The following is an 18,266-nucleotide window of genomic DNA, read 5'->3' as shown; positions in this document are numbered from 1 at the left end:
AAAGTCACCGAGATGACGAGACAGAGGAAGAAGACTCCATGGCCATATTGACCATGTGCCTGTTACACTGCTGTGATATTGGTGCAACCTGCAGGCACCGGCCAAGCGTTTCGGCTCGCGGCATTGCCCTTAGATTTTAGTTCGGTGATGGCAATTCATGCTGGATAATACCACCAAGTCGGGTTTGTACGAGGTCAAGGTACAGAAAGAACTTCTTTTAATGAGGAAGATATGGAATTATCAACTTACTGACATGTAACGGTGATATTAACTGGAGAACATCCGTCGAACGGCCTGGCCACTGGTAATTAAATCCACCAATCATTCTCATCTACTTGAAGCTATCCCTTACCCCTGCTGTCCAAAAGACTGCCTCAGGTTCCAGTCCTCACGCATGTGCTTCAATGGCTGGTCTACTTGGTCCCAGACTAGATTCTGCACGGCAATGTAAACGTGCATTAGTGCATACTGAATCCGTTCCTTGATTTTGACGAGTCTGTACTACATTATATCAGGTATTAGCTGGGAACATGTGCTGAGGAGGTTGGTTCATGTGTATCTCAGTCAAAGTATGCGCTGTACCAGGACGGTTAAGGAATGCTAAGATGCAATATATTATATTACAGTCCTCTGATATACTACGTATATATAATTAGACACTATACAAGTGCTGTCTCAGACAAACGCCGCAAAAGGCGAGGTGGCAGCATCAGACTCCTCCCACCCAATACACTTCCAGCACTTCAACAACCCCCGAGGATCATACTTATTCTTCACGCTGAGCAAACTCTCGTAGTTCTCGCCCCACCAGGCCTCGCGCCAGTTGATAGTAAACGGGTTCGCCTCGTTGCTGTAAGCCCCGCTGCCTGGCGTGATCCCCTCAATAACAGCCGTCATGTTCTGGATCCCCGCGATCTTCTGCTTCCGCGTCGGCAACGTGCTGTTCCACGCCCATGACGTGCCAGAACCCAGCTCCCAGACGGCCTGCCGCCACGCGGGAGCCGCACTCGTCGACCCCTCGGTGTAGTTGTACAGCACCGGTCCCACGACGGGGATATACGGCGTCTGGCCCATTGACTGGAGCAGCGCGAAGAAGTCCATCAGATTGGCGCGGCCCTCGGCCGTCTCGAAGACAGAGCGCGGGATCAGCCGGCTACCGGGGAAACGGGTGACGCCGACGGCGACGGAGCTGGTGGTCACGTACTTCTCGTAGAAGGGGTACCACGATGTGAACTCTTCGATGGAGGCGGAGCCGCCGTTGGCCTCGGCGTAGGCGATGACCTCGGCGAGAGAGGCTTTCGCTTGCTCGACGGTAAGCAATGGGGAGACGTTGACGAGGGTGTTGCCGGTGATGTGGCCACCCCAGCCTTCCTGGGCCCATTTGAGGGTGTTGTTGACGACGATTTCCATGAACGGGAGCATGTTGGAGGAGGTACTGGGGAAGTTGATGTTGGCGGCCACAAAGCGGACGGCAGGCTCAACGCGGTGGGTGCTTTCGAGCACGACACCAAAGGTTCCGCCGCCGCCGCCGCGGAGGGCCCAGAAGAGATCGGCGTTCTGGTACTCGTTGGCGGTGCGGTAGACGCCGTCTGGAGTGACGACCTTGAACTCCAGGACGCGGTCGACCCCGAGCCCGTACACGGGGCTGAGGACCGAGTGGCCACCGTTCAGGACCCAACCACCCGAGAGACCGACGGTGGACGAGTAGCCGCCCAGGATGGTGACGTTGTGCTGCTGCGCAAAGGCGTACGCCTCGTCGAAGTTGACTCCAGCGCCGACGGTGATGGCATTATACTTGAGACCGGTCTTGTTGCAGCCACGGGGAACAAAAGCCGGGTCGTAGCGGATGGACCTCAGGTTGCGAGTCCACAGGGATAGCGTTCCACGGCCACTGCTGCGAGTGAGATAGTCATGACCGCTGTTCTTGATGACCAGCCGCTGGCCGGAGCAGTTTGAGTACCGGAAGGCCTCGATCACGTCCTTGGCGCTGTGAACCTCGAGATAATGCGAGGGCATGTTACCCTGCCGGCAGGTGGCATTCACAAACGCCAGGGGATCAGTGGGATCGCTACTGTCGAGCAGGCACTGATCACTGGGATCCGACGACCACATCTCATCCTGGTTGTTCATGTAGCCATTGGGAGAGTTGGTTCGCAGCCACGGATCGCTGTAATTGGCCTGAATGGCAGCGCAGGCAGCATCGTCGCGAGTCACCGGAGTGCCATTGTAATTCGAGAAGCACGGCAAGGAGAAAGGAGTCAGAGGCTGCACGCGTCCTCCAACCGTCGCATTGAAGTGATTCAAGCTGCAAGCAGAGCAACTGTCCTTCCCTGCGACAACAGTCGAGCCCAGCAAAGCCAAGAAGGCGATCCCAGACAATTTCAGACTAGAGGCCATGACGATCCTTCCTGCCGATACGAACCACACGTGGGATTACAGGGGGATGAAGGAAGATAAATGAATCGGCCCCTCGTGGAAATGAACAGGGGTGGGCTGATGCATCCCATACGGATTTCACCGAACCAGCACCGAGATCTCATATAGGATTTCATGCATGACGGGTCCTATAGGGGGCCAAAAGAAAGACCTCAGCAATGAGGATGCAGCACGCTCAATAGTCTTGATCCTCCTTGCCCCCTAGTGCCAATTTCCCGCTTTCGGAATTTCCCCGACACGCCCTGATTGGTGCGATGCTCCATTACCGGAGCCCTACATCCCTGCTTAGCCTGGCTTAAGCTTTGACGCCTTTCCCAGTTCGGTAACTAATCGTCCCTGCTGTGAAACATTGGCACCCAATCAGAGTCAGAGCGGTGACCTCAAGATCCAGGCTAACCCCCAAAAGGGAAAGTCGGGTTGAAATAAACTGCCGGAGGCGAAAACCTCAGGCATTGGCATCCCATAGCCTGAGGCTTCGTATATTGCGAAGTCTTCCTGTTGGCTGTACTCAGCCTGGGCAAAACCAAGGAAAAGCTTCTTCTTCAGGCTCTTCATCCGTGTTGAAAGGAAGAAGTAGCGATGTAACCCTCTAAACAGCGAAACAAAATCATGGCCTGATTACTCCCTATTCTGTTTCTTCACATTTCGTTCGGTTCTCTCCATCGCCAAAATGGCGTACAAGCAGAATACCTACTGGAAAAATGTCCTCACTATCGTGCCGATCGTTGGGGCCGGTTTGGCTACCGTCACGTATCTGTTGCGTCTGTACTCCAGGCGACTGACAGCTGCGGGGTTCTTCCTCGAAGACATACTGATGGGCATTGGGTTGATCATTTCCTACTGCGCTACGGCTTTTGTAATCGAGAGTGAGTGCGTCTTGCCCAGTACCCTGAGTCAAACTGACCGCTGTAGCTGCCTTCAACGGTGTTGGTGTACCTCTGAAAAGCCTGCCGCATGATGAGCGGTATCGCATTCAATTCGTATGTCCCTCCTGACCCACCTGTCAGAGCTCTGACAACGGTAGAAGCTGACTCGCGAAGGGATCGTGGATGATACAGAAGTTCTGGGCCCCGTCCATGGCCTTTGTCAAGATCTCCATCATCGTCTTCCTCAAGCGTCTCCTGGGGTCTGTCCGTCTATATGCCACCATCTCCAACTGTCTGATCGCCTTCATCGCCGTCTGGGCCCTTACCGCCGTCCTGGTCAACACGTTCCAATGCACGCCGGTACAATACTACTATGACAAGTCGTTGAATGGACACTGCATGAAGGGACAGGTGCAGTTCTTCCAGGCTATGGGATCGATTGCCTTGATCGAGGATGTCATCATCCTCTGTTTACCGATTCCTATTGTCTGGAGACTGCAGATCACCTTTCGGCAGAAGATGGCCTTGACCGTAGTCTTTTCTCTCGGTGGATTGTACGTCTCTCCCGCTATGATTGCCGAACGTAACTGACCATCCAGGGTCTGCATCTTCAGTCTGATGCGCCTGATCGAATTCCGCCACTTTGTCGTCACAGATCTTGCCTGTACGTTTCTCCCCTTTCCATTCCTGGCAACACCACTAACCCTGCCCTCCAGCCTCCAGCGCCAAAGAATCCATCTGGACCTCCCTCGAACTCGACGTTGCCATCATCTGCGGCTGCCTCCCACTCCTCAAACCCCTCGTGCAAGGCTTCCTAGGCAAAGTCAAAAGTGGCGTCTCGAAAGGCTACTCGCAGCCCTCTGCCGGATCCAAACTCCCCTTTCCCGCGTCGAGGACAAACAACGATGGGTTTCAGCAGATCGATGATCCGAATGGGACACTGGCGTCGACGGCGTCGAAGACGCTTAATGTGGCGACTACGCCGAGCCGGAATAGCTCTGATGTGGAGTTGCAGGGGATTACGGTGCATACGAGTATTCGGCAGGATGTGGATGGGCGGTCGGATGTGGGGAGTACGGGTCCGGTGTTGAATCGCGAGTGGAGGCAGTAATTTTGCATATATTCATCTTGTATATAATAGCTTCTCTCCGAATATATCCGTGACACGCCCGCAGCTGGGTTGGTTGCGTATTCAGACTGCGCGAACTGCAGTGGGTGAGTGTCTTATCCTCAATTGCAGCGTCTCGTATCAAGACAGGCATCTATCTCATGTCTCCAAATCGACCATGGACATGTTGCACGTTTGATCAGAATTTTGAGTGCAGAGAATGCTTCCATGCGATATCTCTGCGACATGTGCGGCACCAGGGCAGATATCTCCAGCAAGGACGCTAAATGGCGATGTGAACTTCACCGGGACACAGAATTAGTCTACGATTGGTCTATTGTACAATATGTCATGGACAACTGAGCACTTGCGTTGAGCAGAAGGTGGAGGCATCACCGCGCAGCCGTCACCGTCGTCTTCACCGGCCCATCCTCAGCAACAGTGGTAGCGGTATCAAACTCCAGAGTACCGCTACTCTGACTCAAACTACCGCTCCTCCGCGCCTCATCCACCTCATTCGTGACATGGAACTGGCGATGCGCCCAGATCTCCAACGGCTGTTCGCGGACGATATGCTCCCCCGACTCCGAGCGGTCGACGGTCGAGCGAACTCCCGACTTGTCGCCCCTGAACCGCGAGAGATGGATGGTCGAGCTGTCAAGCCGACTGGTATACTTGTTCTGACTGCGATTGTAGGACGAGTGTTGCAGGAAGGACTTCCAGTTGAAGAGGCGGCGGAAGAGCGTCCATGTCTGCGGGATGTTGGAGACGATGACGGCGGTAGCGGCCTCGCGGACGTACCACTCCAGCCATTTGATGCCGTAGGGCTGGGAGATGGAGTAGTACTTTGACAGGATGGAGCAGAGGATGACGAAGGCGCCGAGGGAGAAGACGGCGCAAAGGGTGAGTTTCTTCGAGAGGGAGAGTTTGGCGCGGATGAGCAGCGGGAGGGGGATGGCCATGATCAGCACGTCGGTGGTGACGTTGAAGGCGAGGGTGATGATGACGTGGTTGGTGTAGACGGAGCATTGGGCGCTCTTGGGTGGGACGGACCAGTATGCTGAGAAGGGGCGGCACCAGACGGCGAAGAAGAGGATCTCGATGAGGAGGAAGCTGAAGGCGCAGATTCCGCCGATGACTTTGACGATGCGGTGTTGCCAGAGGCCGGACCTGAGGACGAGTTGTTAGACAAGTAGAGGTGTTGGAAGAGTTGGGACGCTATGCTCACGTCATGGTGGAGTATAGTAGCAACAGACAGCATTTGCATCCCCAGACGACCACGAGCCAGAACTGCTCGACCGCTACTACCATCCTACTGCCTTTGATGCGGTCTGGGATTGTGGCTTTATCGAGCGTGTCGAACGCACTCGGGGGGATCCCGTTGGTGCCGTGCTTGTCGACTTCGACCAGGAATACGGTAAGCAATATGTAGAATATCTAAGGCAGTTAGCATTCATCATGACTCAGGTGAATTGCGGAGTCAGAACATACTACAACCACCGCCATGACGAGATCCTCCATCTGGAGGTTGCGCGGCACACCCATCTGCAGAATGCGAGACACATAGCGTAGTGTTGCTGTTCGATGTCTGTTAGATCATGCACTCTGGAAGTCACAGGAGGATTAACGTACTGATGAGCAGGACCACGGCCAACCACACCCATTCCTCCGAAGTTAGAATCATGGTGATTGCCCTTTTACAGGGATGATGCCGGCGCAAGAAGTAGCAGCCTATGTGCACATAGAGGATAACAGAGATTTTGAAGACAGAACTGCCGGGTCAGCCACCTTTTCCTTCGCCATCCATTTCCTCTCGCAGAAATGACAGGGAGGACCCTAGCAGACTCGCGAGATAATTCCTCAGGAACCCGACGCCACCAGGCGGGGCCTGCCAGCTATAAGTTATGAGACGACAGAATCGGGGAGCAATCGGCTGTCACTCGGCCTTTGCGGACGCCAGGAACCAGGGCGATAGACTCAGATAACCCCCTGCATTGGACCAGCAGTAGCCCCGATCCCTGGCATACTATTCGCTTTACCAGGCCAAGCGGCGATTTGGGTCATGCATATCATTATCATTTCACGTGTCTGCTTCCATTTCCGGATCTCTCTCAGCCCCGACGCATTGACGACGGATAAGCCGAGATCCTCTGATTGGCTGATTGATCCAAATTGAGCCTCCCTTGGGAAAGTTTATTGTGAAAATTCTTCCCGGTGTCTCCAGTGTGGATTCCGGAATTCTTCTAGAAATGATCGTCCTCGAATCGAGATCACAGCCCTGGCCTAACGGCCTGGCGGTAGATCTCGATCCTGCACGTTCGGCATTAACAACTGACATATAGATGCTGCACTCCTTGCGTGTGCGAGGTACTAGTGCTCCTAGCTCTTTGGTCGAGTGTCAGTGACATGACCAATTCCAGGACTCGGTGGCGGGCCAGACATGTCCTTGGTCGAGGTTAACTTTGCCAAGTGAGACATTGCATTCCTGGATTTTATGAGATCCTTGGCCCAAACTGTCATTCGTTCTAATCTTATCCCACTTCTCGAACAAAGTTTAATGTCCCTAGTAACCAATTGGACGCAAGATTGCCTGGTTTCGCCTCAGGTGTCTCGGCCGGTGTCTGCATGTTTACACATAGAGATATGTCCATGCTTCGGTTCATGGTCGTCTAGATATTCTTGGTATTAGATTTTCCTGTTTATCAGCTTAATCCTCACAATATATTTCTCTCTACCTGGACAATCTTTTGTGCCTTCTCGAAGACAATACGGATTTTAGTCTTGGCGGGCATCGATCCGTGGATCCAGTCGCCGATATCGCTTGACGCTTCAGACGGTCAGTATGGCCGTTGGATCTGGAAATCATGATGGACATAGATTAGTCATATCCTCCTACAATTGATAAGTCATACATGACATTGTTCCCTGGGAGACCATAGCAGATCGTCGTATAGTCCGTGCCATGTCTAAAACTAGTAACCTAATCTACTTGCTAACCCTATGCTTAATGGGCCAGAGACTGCATTGCAGATAGTGCTTCCAGTAGTGGCGTGGAAAACACATTATTAAATTAGACATCTATATTTCTATACAAGTATTGGTGTAATCATAATGTATAATGGCTGTGTACATTACACAAGCTTACATTTAAGGAGTCTCACTATTAAGCAGAAATACTCCTAAGTTCTTTAAGGATTATTACTTCTCTGAGAATAAATTCTAGTAACCTACTTGCATTTAATCTTGGAGGTTTACGTATAAGACAGATGTGCTCACTGTGTCGTCCTTTAACAGAGAAGTATAAGATATACTTCATAGGTGAATATCCTTAATGCATGAGATACCCAAGCTATGCAGTTATAGGTTCGAGTTAGTAGGCTAGTGATATATAACTTTGTTTATACCCCTCTCTACACCCACTTTGAAACTCGACAGACTTGCCTAGACAGTTGATATGATGCTATAACCCAAGCTGACCGGAATTTGATATCTATCATTCAGGACTTCCCTGTTGGACTGGGAAGTGGTTAACCGCCTCATACATGGTATGTCTCCTCAACGCTCGAGGACAAGCCCACTAGCTCAACACGAAATTGTGGGAACGTCCCTATGTATACGGAAATGCTGTTTAGAAAAATAGATGTCAAGGAGATCACATTGAAAGTAAGCGAATACAAGTGGTAGGGTTTGTGCAGTGACTTCTCAGGCAGGCTACTTTCAGATGTAGTTCTCAGCGATATCAGTCTTCTTGGTCCTTCGAAGCGGCTCTATGAGGCAAGCAGCGTGTACAAAGACAGATTGATTATGCTATAAGATCTATGCATTCTTCTCTACAGGGGACGTCAATTTGTTCCTCATATCATTGGCTATCCCGAATTACTTACACGAAGAGCTTCCGAAGGTATCGAAAGTGGTCTGACTTAACTATTGGGCCTAGATAACTCAAGGAGGATCCTATAGGCCGATAAACTAGGAGCTAGGTAAAATAAAGCAGGTCCCTTCCCGCATGGAAAAGTGATGCGATATTTAGCCGGAGTGGTGAAATGTGGATCCATCAATGATAGGGTTGATTCACTATCTCAATACTAGCTCGAGACGGAACGCTCCGATGCAGCTTAAGGTGATAAAGTGTAGGAGCTTATTTGTTGAGAAGAAATCTTGGCCGCATTAGTCCCAATGGCGACATTTTAGGATTGTATGCACCAACCCCTCATCGGTGCCCTCTGGATGTAACGTGGTAGTTATAACTGATCATCTGCCTCAGTCCTCTTCTGCTCGCACGAATGGTTCGTTCAAACCTCATCTGACATTGTCTCAGCATACCTGAGTCTGGATACGATGGATGACAAGAACCCCTCGGCGGTCGACAAAGGTATAGAAGCAGCAGAGCCGTATAAGAGTGGAGTTGAGAAAGAGGCAAAGGATGTTACTCAAGAAACTGAGAGCACAGCATCACCGGGCTCTCAACCGGACAAAGCTGAATATGTCAAGGGACATCCCGTCATTCGAAATGGTGAGCCTTCATCTGCACAGCTGCTAGCAATTGACTAACCGCAGCAGGCGCCGACGTCTCCAGGTTCATTGTCTCTGTACGAGATGACGGTGATCCTGCATTGACATTCCGATCGATCGTGCTGGGCTCTGCGTTCACTGCGCTTTCGAGTGTCATCACGATGCTCTATACCTTCAAGCCCACGCAGATGCAAGTGTCGGCAATCTTCATGCAACGTAGGTCAATTTCCCAGCAGGCTCTGTCTACCGATTGTAATACCTGTTCTAGTTCTGGTGTATGTGGTTGGCCTGGCGTGGGCTCTGTTTACTCCGCGCCCAGATAGATTCCGTTGGAAATGGCTGCGACGCACACTTGAATTCCTGAACTTCGGACAGCCATTCGGCATTAAAGAGCATGTCGTTGCGTCTCTCATCGCTTCATCGGGTAACAATGGGCTTTCCGGAGTGGAGGTCTACGCCGTCGAGCGCCTGTTCTACAATATCAGCGTGTCGGCGACAACCGCAGTGCTGGGAACATTCTCCATCTCACTCTGTGGCTTTGTGCTTGCTGGAGTTCTCCGGCCGCTTATTGTCTACCCAGCTGAAATGGTGTACTGGTCCACGCTTCCACAGGTGGTGCTGTACCAGAATCTCCATTTCGACCAGCGTGCCAACCGGGGCCGATTGATCAAGTTTGGCTGTGCTCTAGGACTTGCTGCTGTTTGGGAGATCTTCCCTGCGTATATTATAACCTGGCTCGGGGGCTTCTCGATCTTCTGCCTGGCTTCAATGGACGCTCCCCAGCGTACCCGGAAGATCTTTTCAAGAGTGTTTGGGGGGGCGTCGTCTAATGAAGGCCTCGGTCTGTTGAACTTCGGCTTTGATTGGCAGTATATTCAGAGCAGCTATCTGTCGTTGCCATTGAAACAGCAGCTGAACAGCTGGATCGGCTATGTGATATTTTATCCTGCGATTTTGGGCCTCTACTACGGCAACACATGGAGCGCAAAGTCATTCCCATTCATGTCGACGTCTTTGTTCAACAGCAACGGCAAACAATTCTCCACCACTTCCATCCTCTCCGATAGAGGCACAGTCGACTACAACAAGCTGAAGGAAGTCGGCATCCCGTATCTCACCTCCAGCACTGTCTGGGGCTACCTCACACAAAACCTCGCCATCGGCGCCCTAATCACCCACGTCCTCATCTTCTACGGCAAGGACATGTACATTGCCTGGAAGCAGGCGCGCAGCCGAACCCAACCCGATCCACACTTCCAGGCCATGCTCAAATACAAGGAAGTCCCAATGTGGTGGTACCTCGCGCTTTTCGTCCTCGCCTTCTTCGCAGGCCTCATCGTAAACATCAAGGGCGAAACAACCCTCCCAGCATGGGGCTACATCGTCTCCCTCCTCCTCGGCGCCTTCATCGCCCCCTTCTCCTGCATCCTATACGGGCTGTACGGCACCGGTGTCGCAACCAACCAGCTCTCGAAAATGGTCGCCGGCGCAGTCCACCCCGGCCGACCCCTCGCAAACCTCTACTTCGCCAGCTGGTCCCATCAGGTCATCCTGCTTTCTGTCAATCTCGCCAACTGGCTCAAGGTAGGCCAGTACACCAAGATCCCGCACCGCATCATGTTCGCCACCCAGATCTACGGCACTTTACTAGGTGCAGGCCTCAACTACGCCGTCATGACTACCATCGTCTCCAACCAGCGCGAGATCCTCCTCGATCCAGCGGGAAACAGCGTCTGGAGCGGGTCAACCGTGCAGAGTCTCAACTCGCAGGCTATTACCTGGGCACTCGCGCGGGACGTCTACGGCGTGGATGGCCGGTATCTCATCGTGCCCTTAGGTCTGCTCATCGGTCTTGCCTTGCCGGTTGTGCACTGGGGTCTTAACAGGGTCTTTCCGCGGATGCGGTCCTGGCCGCTAAATACGGCGATAATTGCTGCATTCGCCGGTCAGACGTATTACGGCATCACGTCGTGGATTTGGTCGTCCATTGCGGTGGGCGTGTTCTCGCAGGTGTGGCTTCGGCGTCGGCTGCCGCGCATTTACAACGAGTATAACTACCTCATTGGGGCCGCGTTGGACGGGGGATCGCAGATTGTGATTTTTATTCTGTCTTTTGCGGTCTTTGGGGCCAGTGGGAAGGAACGCCCGTTTCCGACGTGGTGGGGGAATCCGGCTGGGAATCCTGATCATTGTATCTAGTTGTATTCAGTGCTCTTGTACGGGTCGATATCAGTCTACTAATGAGAGGCGAAACCATTGTAAGGTCACCTTCAACGTAGGAGGATACCAGTATTCATGATCTACCGGTTGATGAATGTCATCTGCCTTTAATATTCGGCATCCGCTTGCTGCAAGGCGCATATGAGACTGTATTTGATATTGCCAAAGTCGAACCAACGAGAATGGACTCATCAATGCGCTATGATCTACCCGCGTGACCCTCGCCTTCTGCCTTCGATATGGGTTGGATTTCCAACCAAGCTTCCATTGATGGCGTAAGACAAATCGACGCTGCTATATCATTCACTACTCGGATACAAAGCTTTAGACACTAGTGGACCTGTACAGCCGTGCATAGTGGCTATTGAGTTCAATACAACCATGGAAAAGAGTACATGACCAGTACAGCAACCCTGCTGTCCTTGGGCGCATGAATGACGACTGGATGTCTGACCATTTGCACCGTAAAACTCATTAAGCAAGACTATGAGCGGCTTTTCCGGATACCAAAGCCTTCATTTCGCGGTCATTACCGGGGGAGGAACGGTGCAAACCCCTCCAACACAGACCTCGGGACCAAAACACTAAGAGGCAGGGTTCTTAGCCAACTTGACAAGGAGCATAGCATCAGGCAATTAGTTGTCTTACAGTATTGCTGCATCTTCCACAATTCTGTCCATCACTTTGGAGGTCGGTACACGTGTTACTGCAGCAGCCCAGCAATCCAGCCGGACACTAGGGCCATCGAATCAGTCACTAGCCTGTCTAAATAGTTGGTGTTGTATCGACTTACACATGCTCCATTACAGGGGGGCGTGCCTGAAATATCGCAGAGGCAGACACCACCGACGCAATTTGCACCTGTCGGGCACTGCAGATTGAAGAATTAGCTTTTGCAGGAATTGGCATTGCTGGAGAAAGATAACAAAACTTACCTCAAGGCCGCAATTCCCACAGTTGCTATTATCACTGAGTATGTCTTTGCAGATTCCACCACAGCAAAGTTCACCAGCCTGGCACTGCGTCGAGGTTCAAGGTCAGTTGGACACTCGGAGACCACAGATACTCGTAGTACATACACATTGCCCACTGCAGGGGGCATGACCATTTACAGTGCAGACACAGGTGTTGCCAATGCACTGAGCACCTAGTGGGCACTACAGGGCCTCTCAGCTCTATTTCGTGTCTTGATACCAGACGTCAAAAGGCACTTACACATTGTCCATTGCAAGGAGCCAATCCACTGCTGGTACAGAGGCATGCATTTCCTGTACAGACTGAGCCACTGGGGCACTATGAGAAAACAGAGAATATGTTAGACATATCCAAGACAAAGAAGATTTTGTATAATCCAACTCACTATATTTCCACATTGTCCACAGTTATCATTTCCAGTAAGGGGACTACAGAGCTGATCACAACACCCTTGGCCACCCAAGCACTATAAATTGGGTCAGGCTAACGTTCAGTTTCAACAGTCTAGGATGGATGATACTTACGGCATGACCGCAGGCGCCACAATTATCAACTGTGTCTAGATTAGTACAGGCCCCATCACAGCAGCCTTGACCAATACTACGCTTTCCAAATGTCAGGATCAGAGGCTCCAGTTTCAGACATCATAGGAGAGGTCTCAACCTACGCAGCCTCCATCACAAGGAGTTGCATATATGCAGTTGCCCTGGGCACAGTTGGTGCCTGGTGGACACTATGCCATAATCAGCTTCCAGGGTTTTGATGACTTGTATGATAATCTCAGATGGCGTACCACTCTTCCACACTGCCCACAGTTATTCTCATCTCCATTTAAATCTGCGCATATCCCCCCACAGCATGTCTGGCCAGTAGTGCACTGAATGTTTAATCAAATCAGACTTATCCCGTTAGAATATCAGTGGCTAGGACATACACAAGCTCCACTGCACATTGGTTGTCCACTGGCACATTGGCACATGCGATTGATGCAGCTCGAACCAGAGGGACACTAGAAGAGTCTTGAGTCAGAATCATGCAAAACTTAGTACGAGTGTGTTATTAAAAGACTTACCATATTTCCGCATGCCCCGCAGTTGGCATTTGTATTCAGTGAAGTGCAGACACCGTTGCAACATTCCATACCAGATGAGCACTCCAAAGCGCTTCCCTTTAGCTATAGGAACCCGGGTCTATCTGAGGGTGGACGTACACATCTTGTACCGCATATTGGTCGGCCTGAAGGTACGCAAATGCAAACCCCGCCAATGAGTATCGAGTGAATAGGGCACTGTTTGAATCTTCAGTAGATGGCTTCGTAGGCAGAATGCTCCATACAATAATATCTTTATTCCTTTCAGCAGTCCCGCCGTAGCCGACATGTTCGCCCACTGCCACTGCATTTAAAGAAGACGGGCCGCTCGAGTTCTGTAAGTCGGGTGAGTATGCTATAAAAAGTCTCTGACGGTATGGGGAGACCTACATTGCTCAGTGGCTCCTTGCTGTGTCCAAGACTAATCAGACCCGCTAGGCGTCGTCAGCTTGCAATTCCCTGTAGGGCAAATTTCAGGGCATATTCCATGCTCACAAAGAACAAATGTGCAACAGATAAGAATCTTCTGCATCATGAACACAGTCTGATCAGCAGATCGCTAGGCAAGCATAGTAAGTATGAATAGCATCCACCATGCAGGTGACTGTAGACTGTTTTCGCGAGGAATAAACCCTCTTCATATGTCCATGCTGGTGTGTAATGATATATCTGTCATCAGCAAATTAATCTCCATCCAGCTCGGGTTCCTCAAACTTGGGGATTAGGCCGACACTTACTTTGTTTATGCCACACCATAATCCTAGGGGTGCGACCCGGGCCTCCTGGTTACGCAGAGGGTGATTAGAGCCTTGTCACCTAAATATGTGACTGTACACCTCGGGAACTAGACAAAGAGGCTGTGATATGTAACTGTAACCAGTGAAGCAATCTTTTGATACAGGGGCAAGAGGCAGTGGCCATTAGCAAAGCAAAACGCATGGGATGAAGAGTAAGCATAAGTAGAAATGAGTGCCGCGGTAGTAAGGGTGATATGGATCTAGGTAGGTTCTAGATAGGCTTAAACGCAAAGCACATGTCCTAGGGTGGTCAGTGTAGCCATGCTGTGGTTTGCGCGCATATATGTTACTCTAAGATTCTTTTGTGCGACACCATACATAATCAGTAAAATTAGGAATGAATGGCATTGGAGGATAAACCTTCTCGAATGATGATTAATACCCAGGAGAGTAACTTGAAGTGAATATGTGCGACCAGTCTAGTACAGAGCTATCCTATACCTCTGCAAGTGTGATGACATGCAGTCAGCTCTTATACTAGGTAATAATACAAGTTAAGATAGCTTAGCTGAAGAGCCAACAGCTGTGAATTGTTTTGGGTATCAAGTTTGCATTCAGACAATGTCTCCACAAAGTTCACAGCTGGAGTACACAGGCACTGATTCATGTAGACAATTGATGGTATCTTTAATAGTAGGAACATAACGGAATGTGTTAATCCATATGGCCCTGATCATGGAGTACAATTGCTTGGCTCAGGGACGGAGGGATCTGGTCAATTGCTTAGAGACAAGTACTCGGAGCCAAAAGTATAACCATAGCATCATTTAGCTGTCATATGATGTCTTGGGAGCTTTGACGGCTGTGTAAGTAACGCAGGTCTCTTGTCAGATGACCGACGATGTGCCGCAGACAAAGGATCTACGCGAAGACCAACTTTTTTAACAGCCATCTTGGTAAAACTGCACAAGATAACTTTAGCAGTTTCGTAAGATTGGTGTCTACTGGAAGTGGCCTGACCAAACAGCCTTTCCGAATGTGGTAGTACAGTATCCCCTCCAGGCGTGCTGAAATAATGAACCCCGCCTCTCAAATCCGTATCATTGATATCTAGAGATCAGCAGTACCTTATCTGACTACGCGCAGAATAGTTATCTAAACGGTACTGATGATGCCTCTTTTATTGTCTCCTGAGCGCCGAAGAGGTTGTGCAGACACTCGGAGTGTGCTCTGAAGGGGTGTATGACAGACTCAGACATATGTTCTAGATGGTCCCGTTCAATTCTCTGTCGAGGCAATGAAGAATGAACATTTGAGCTGTAAGATTCTACTGGCATTCAGATATATAATAATGCTCAGAACCCCAGATTAAACTAATGCTCATCATCAAGAAACAACCACCTCTCACCATGGCAAAGGCATTCGCATTTATCGTCATCTTATGTGGTAAGTTTCAAGTTACCTCCCCTGACGATTACCTCCTGCAGTTCTGATTTAAGAACCCTTTAGCAAGCCTGATTAGCATAGTATATGCTCAGGCAGCATGCAACCCGCCGGTAAGTACCGTTCCAATCTTAGTGCTGAAATTGTCAAAGACTCATCACCTAATATCAAGTGCGCCGGTGGTCTCACCTGCTGCAACGGAGTCTGTCGGCTTCTATCTGTCGAACCAGCAAATTGTGGAGCTTGTGGTCGAGCTGTGAGTAGAACTACCCTTATAATGCCAGGAAAGTCTTATACTAATATGAACTTGATCACCATAGTGTCCAACTGGCGCCATCTGCAGCAACGGTAACTGTGTCTGTATTGTTAATAATAATCAGCCAACCTGTGGCAACCGCTGTGTGAGTTATTACTTCTCTGATAATGCGTTCCGGGCCTAACAGAGCTTGTTGGGTGCTTATTAACCTGGATAATAGTGTGCTGCTGGGCAGTCCTGCTGCAATGGTGTCTGCACTGCCTTGACCACAACAACTAACTGTGGCGCATGTGGGACTACTGTGAGTTGCCTTGGATTCTATGTTGATATAAACTATCTATTAATCTCTGGTTAGTGTGCTGCTGGTCAAGGTTGTTGCAATGGCGCCTGCACTGCATTAAACACAGCCACCAATTGTGGAGCATGTGGTAGAGCTGTATGTCAAACCATCCCTCCAAGTATAGGCTCAGAACTAATCCGTTCACTCATGGCAGTGTCCTGCAGGTGCAATATGTGTTAATGGTGCTTGCCGTTGTACAGCCACTGGTCTACCACCTTGCAATGGCGTTTGTGTATGTTGATCAAGTCCCTTCAAGTACCTTTCTGAGGTCTGACATTACCTACATAGTGCACTATTGAAGATCTCGCCTGCTGCAATGGACAATGCACCAGCATCGCAGACACTGCCGAGAGCTGTGGAGCGTGTGGCAATGCTGTAAGCCATTTCTGCATTTAAAGATATTCCTGCTAGTAAAAGGCTGATGGATGTCTTTTTGAAGTGCGCCGGACCTAATGATGAATGCTGTGGTGGAACATGCACTCCTGCTGATACAACTACTAATTGCGGAACCTGTGGCAATGCTGTGGGTTGACCATAAATCCTTAGCCAAGGTATACTAGCTGATTTCCTCTAGTGCGATGCGAATGAAGAATGCTGCCTTGGTGTCTGTACTGCTGTTGACACTCCTGCTGCCTGTGGTGATTGCACCACTGTTGTAAGTTATCCCGCATCAGGACTACACCACCACCAAAACTTACAATTATAAACCCTCTACAGTGTGAAACCGATGAGGGATGCTGCGCTGGAGTCTGTACCCCTCTAACAACAATCACTGACTGTGGAGTATGTGGTAATGCGGTAAGGAATCCTTCACGACATGCCTAGGGTAGAAACTTGATTCTCATCCCTGACCCTACCTAGTGCCTTGGTGGCTCGACTTGCACTGCTGGAGATTGTGTGTGTCCTGGTACAAATCTTCCGCCATGCGGCGCGAACTGTGTAAGTGATTATACATCCTTATGACAAGACATGTCTCATATCTCTACAGTGCACTGATGGAACCCTCGCTTGCTGCGCTGACACCTGCACTAATCTTGTGACGGATCCTACTAATTGTGGAGGCTGTGGTACTGTGGTGAGTATATACATTAATACCTTCAGAGTCAAACCCCAGTGTCTGACTATCAATAACTTATCCAGTGTCCTGAAGAAACACCCAATTGTGTTGCTGGTATATGTACAGCCTAGAGTTAGCCTTCCTGAAAGAGGGACATTCAATGTCTGTTTGTTGCTGGCACGTTTCATCATAGGTCTGAGCTCAACCTTAGATCTGATCAGGGTTATGATATTGCAGTTGTTGCGAGGCATAAGCTTATGTCTAGATGTGTGGCTTGAGGTTTGGCCCGGAATTCCGATAGGAAACGCTGGGTATTTCCGGTCTAGTGGCTATTTTGTTATTCATGGGTTGTACTGCGAGGAACCGGTGATTCAACATCTCTGGCACCAAGGGAATAGTAATTCATCTATTTACCATACCTGCTTGCCTGACGTAGGGTGAACAGTATGTCATTTAAGGGGAGATCCATGAGCCGACATTTCATCTGTTCCCTTTATGCGTAATATTATAACCCAAGTTTGGCATCTCCGTCACGATCCTGCTGGAGTGACGCATATTTATCCTTTGGCAGGATACAGTAGGTTTGCAAAGCTGTCACAGTGGTGATGGGAATGGCTTATGAGTCACTGGGTAAGCAATATATGTCGAACATGCACCGCACTATGGTCTCTACTAGCTAGAAGCAGTTGTCCCGACACCTTTTTAGCTGAATGTTTTAGTGTAGTCAACTTTATATGTAGTTTACTTTGCTCTATATGGAGAATACCCTTGATTTAACCTGAAACCTTACAAACTTGACTTGATGCTGCTCTCTACCTATATTCTTAGATGCCTACTAACCAATCTCGAAACCCAAGCAATATGATGAAATATGATTTGTGCAGGACTAGAATCTATCATGAAGAGAATAATTGATCATCACCAAGCATTGTTTTTAAAGCTGCGGTAGAGCCCACTTAGATATCTCACAGATATTCAATGTTTTTCTCATGCTTGCTTAATACTTTCATTACAGAATGCACTTTGGACAATGGAAGCTCAAGTAATTCACTCTGTTATAAACTCCATGATAACTAGTTAACCTGTCATATGGACACTGGATGCGGAAAGAGTCATAGATGCTGATGATCCCTACTAAGACATGATACTTGAAGCATCCTCGAAACACCCAATGTCTTACAGGTGACCGACCTTACAAATTTTCAGCTGGAATTGCAGGTGGTGGG

General features: G+C 49.8%; 5 protein-coding genes across 5 annotated transcripts; 2 read left to right on the top strand and 3 right to left on the bottom strand.

Moving 5' to 3' along the window:
- Positions 1-348: 348 nt before the first annotated feature.
- On the bottom strand, positions 349-2,397 carry NFIA_113650 (putative isoamyl alcohol oxidase; the record flags this gene model as incomplete). Its single annotated transcript, XM_001262730.1, has 2 exons — positions 349-501; positions 682-2,397. 2 exons carry the CDS (start codon positions 2,395-2,397, stop codon positions 349-351), a joined length of 1,869 nt encoding a protein of 622 aa, XP_001262731.1.
- A 709-nt stretch (positions 2,398-3,106) lies between these two features.
- NFIA_113640 (uncharacterized protein) lies at positions 3,107-4,413 on the top strand (the record flags this gene model as incomplete). The annotated part of the gene is made up of 5 exons (XM_001262729.1): positions 3,107-3,302; positions 3,349-3,416; positions 3,477-3,856; positions 3,902-3,966; positions 4,019-4,413. The coding sequence occupies 5 exons, from the start codon at positions 3,107-3,109 to the stop codon at positions 4,411-4,413; spliced, it is 1,104 nt and encodes a 367-aa protein (XP_001262730.1).
- A 389-nt stretch (positions 4,414-4,802) lies between these two features.
- NFIA_113630 (putative UbiD family decarboxylase) lies at positions 4,803-6,094 on the bottom strand (the record flags this gene model as incomplete). The annotated part of the gene is made up of 4 exons (XM_001262728.1): positions 4,803-5,580; positions 5,639-5,847; positions 5,902-5,987; positions 6,043-6,094. 4 exons carry the CDS (start codon positions 6,092-6,094, stop codon positions 4,803-4,805), a joined length of 1,125 nt encoding a protein of 374 aa, XP_001262729.1.
- A 2,654-nt stretch (positions 6,095-8,748) lies between these two features.
- Positions 8,749-11,121, top strand: NFIA_113620 (OPT family oligopeptide transporter; the record flags this gene model as incomplete). The annotated part of the gene is made up of 3 exons (XM_001262727.1): positions 8,749-8,923; positions 8,971-9,138; positions 9,191-11,121. 3 exons carry the CDS (start codon positions 8,749-8,751, stop codon positions 11,119-11,121), a joined length of 2,274 nt encoding a protein of 757 aa, XP_001262728.1.
- A 1,232-nt stretch (positions 11,122-12,353) lies between these two features.
- Positions 12,354-12,646, bottom strand: NFIA_113610 (uncharacterized protein; the record flags this gene model as incomplete). Its single annotated transcript, XM_001262726.1, has 3 exons — positions 12,354-12,435; positions 12,503-12,583; positions 12,642-12,646. 3 exons carry the CDS (start codon positions 12,644-12,646, stop codon positions 12,354-12,356), a joined length of 168 nt encoding a protein of 55 aa, XP_001262727.1.
- Positions 12,647-18,266: the final 5,620 nt, after the last annotated feature.

This window comes from Aspergillus fischeri, genomic scaffold, assembly GCF_000149645.3.
Source record: "Aspergillus fischeri NRRL 181 1099437636259 genomic scaffold, whole genome shotgun sequence".
Classification (NCBI taxonomy): domain Eukaryota; kingdom Fungi; phylum Ascomycota; class Eurotiomycetes; order Eurotiales; family Aspergillaceae; genus Aspergillus; species Aspergillus fischeri.
This window is presented reverse-complemented; position numbering and strand designations above follow the sequence as displayed.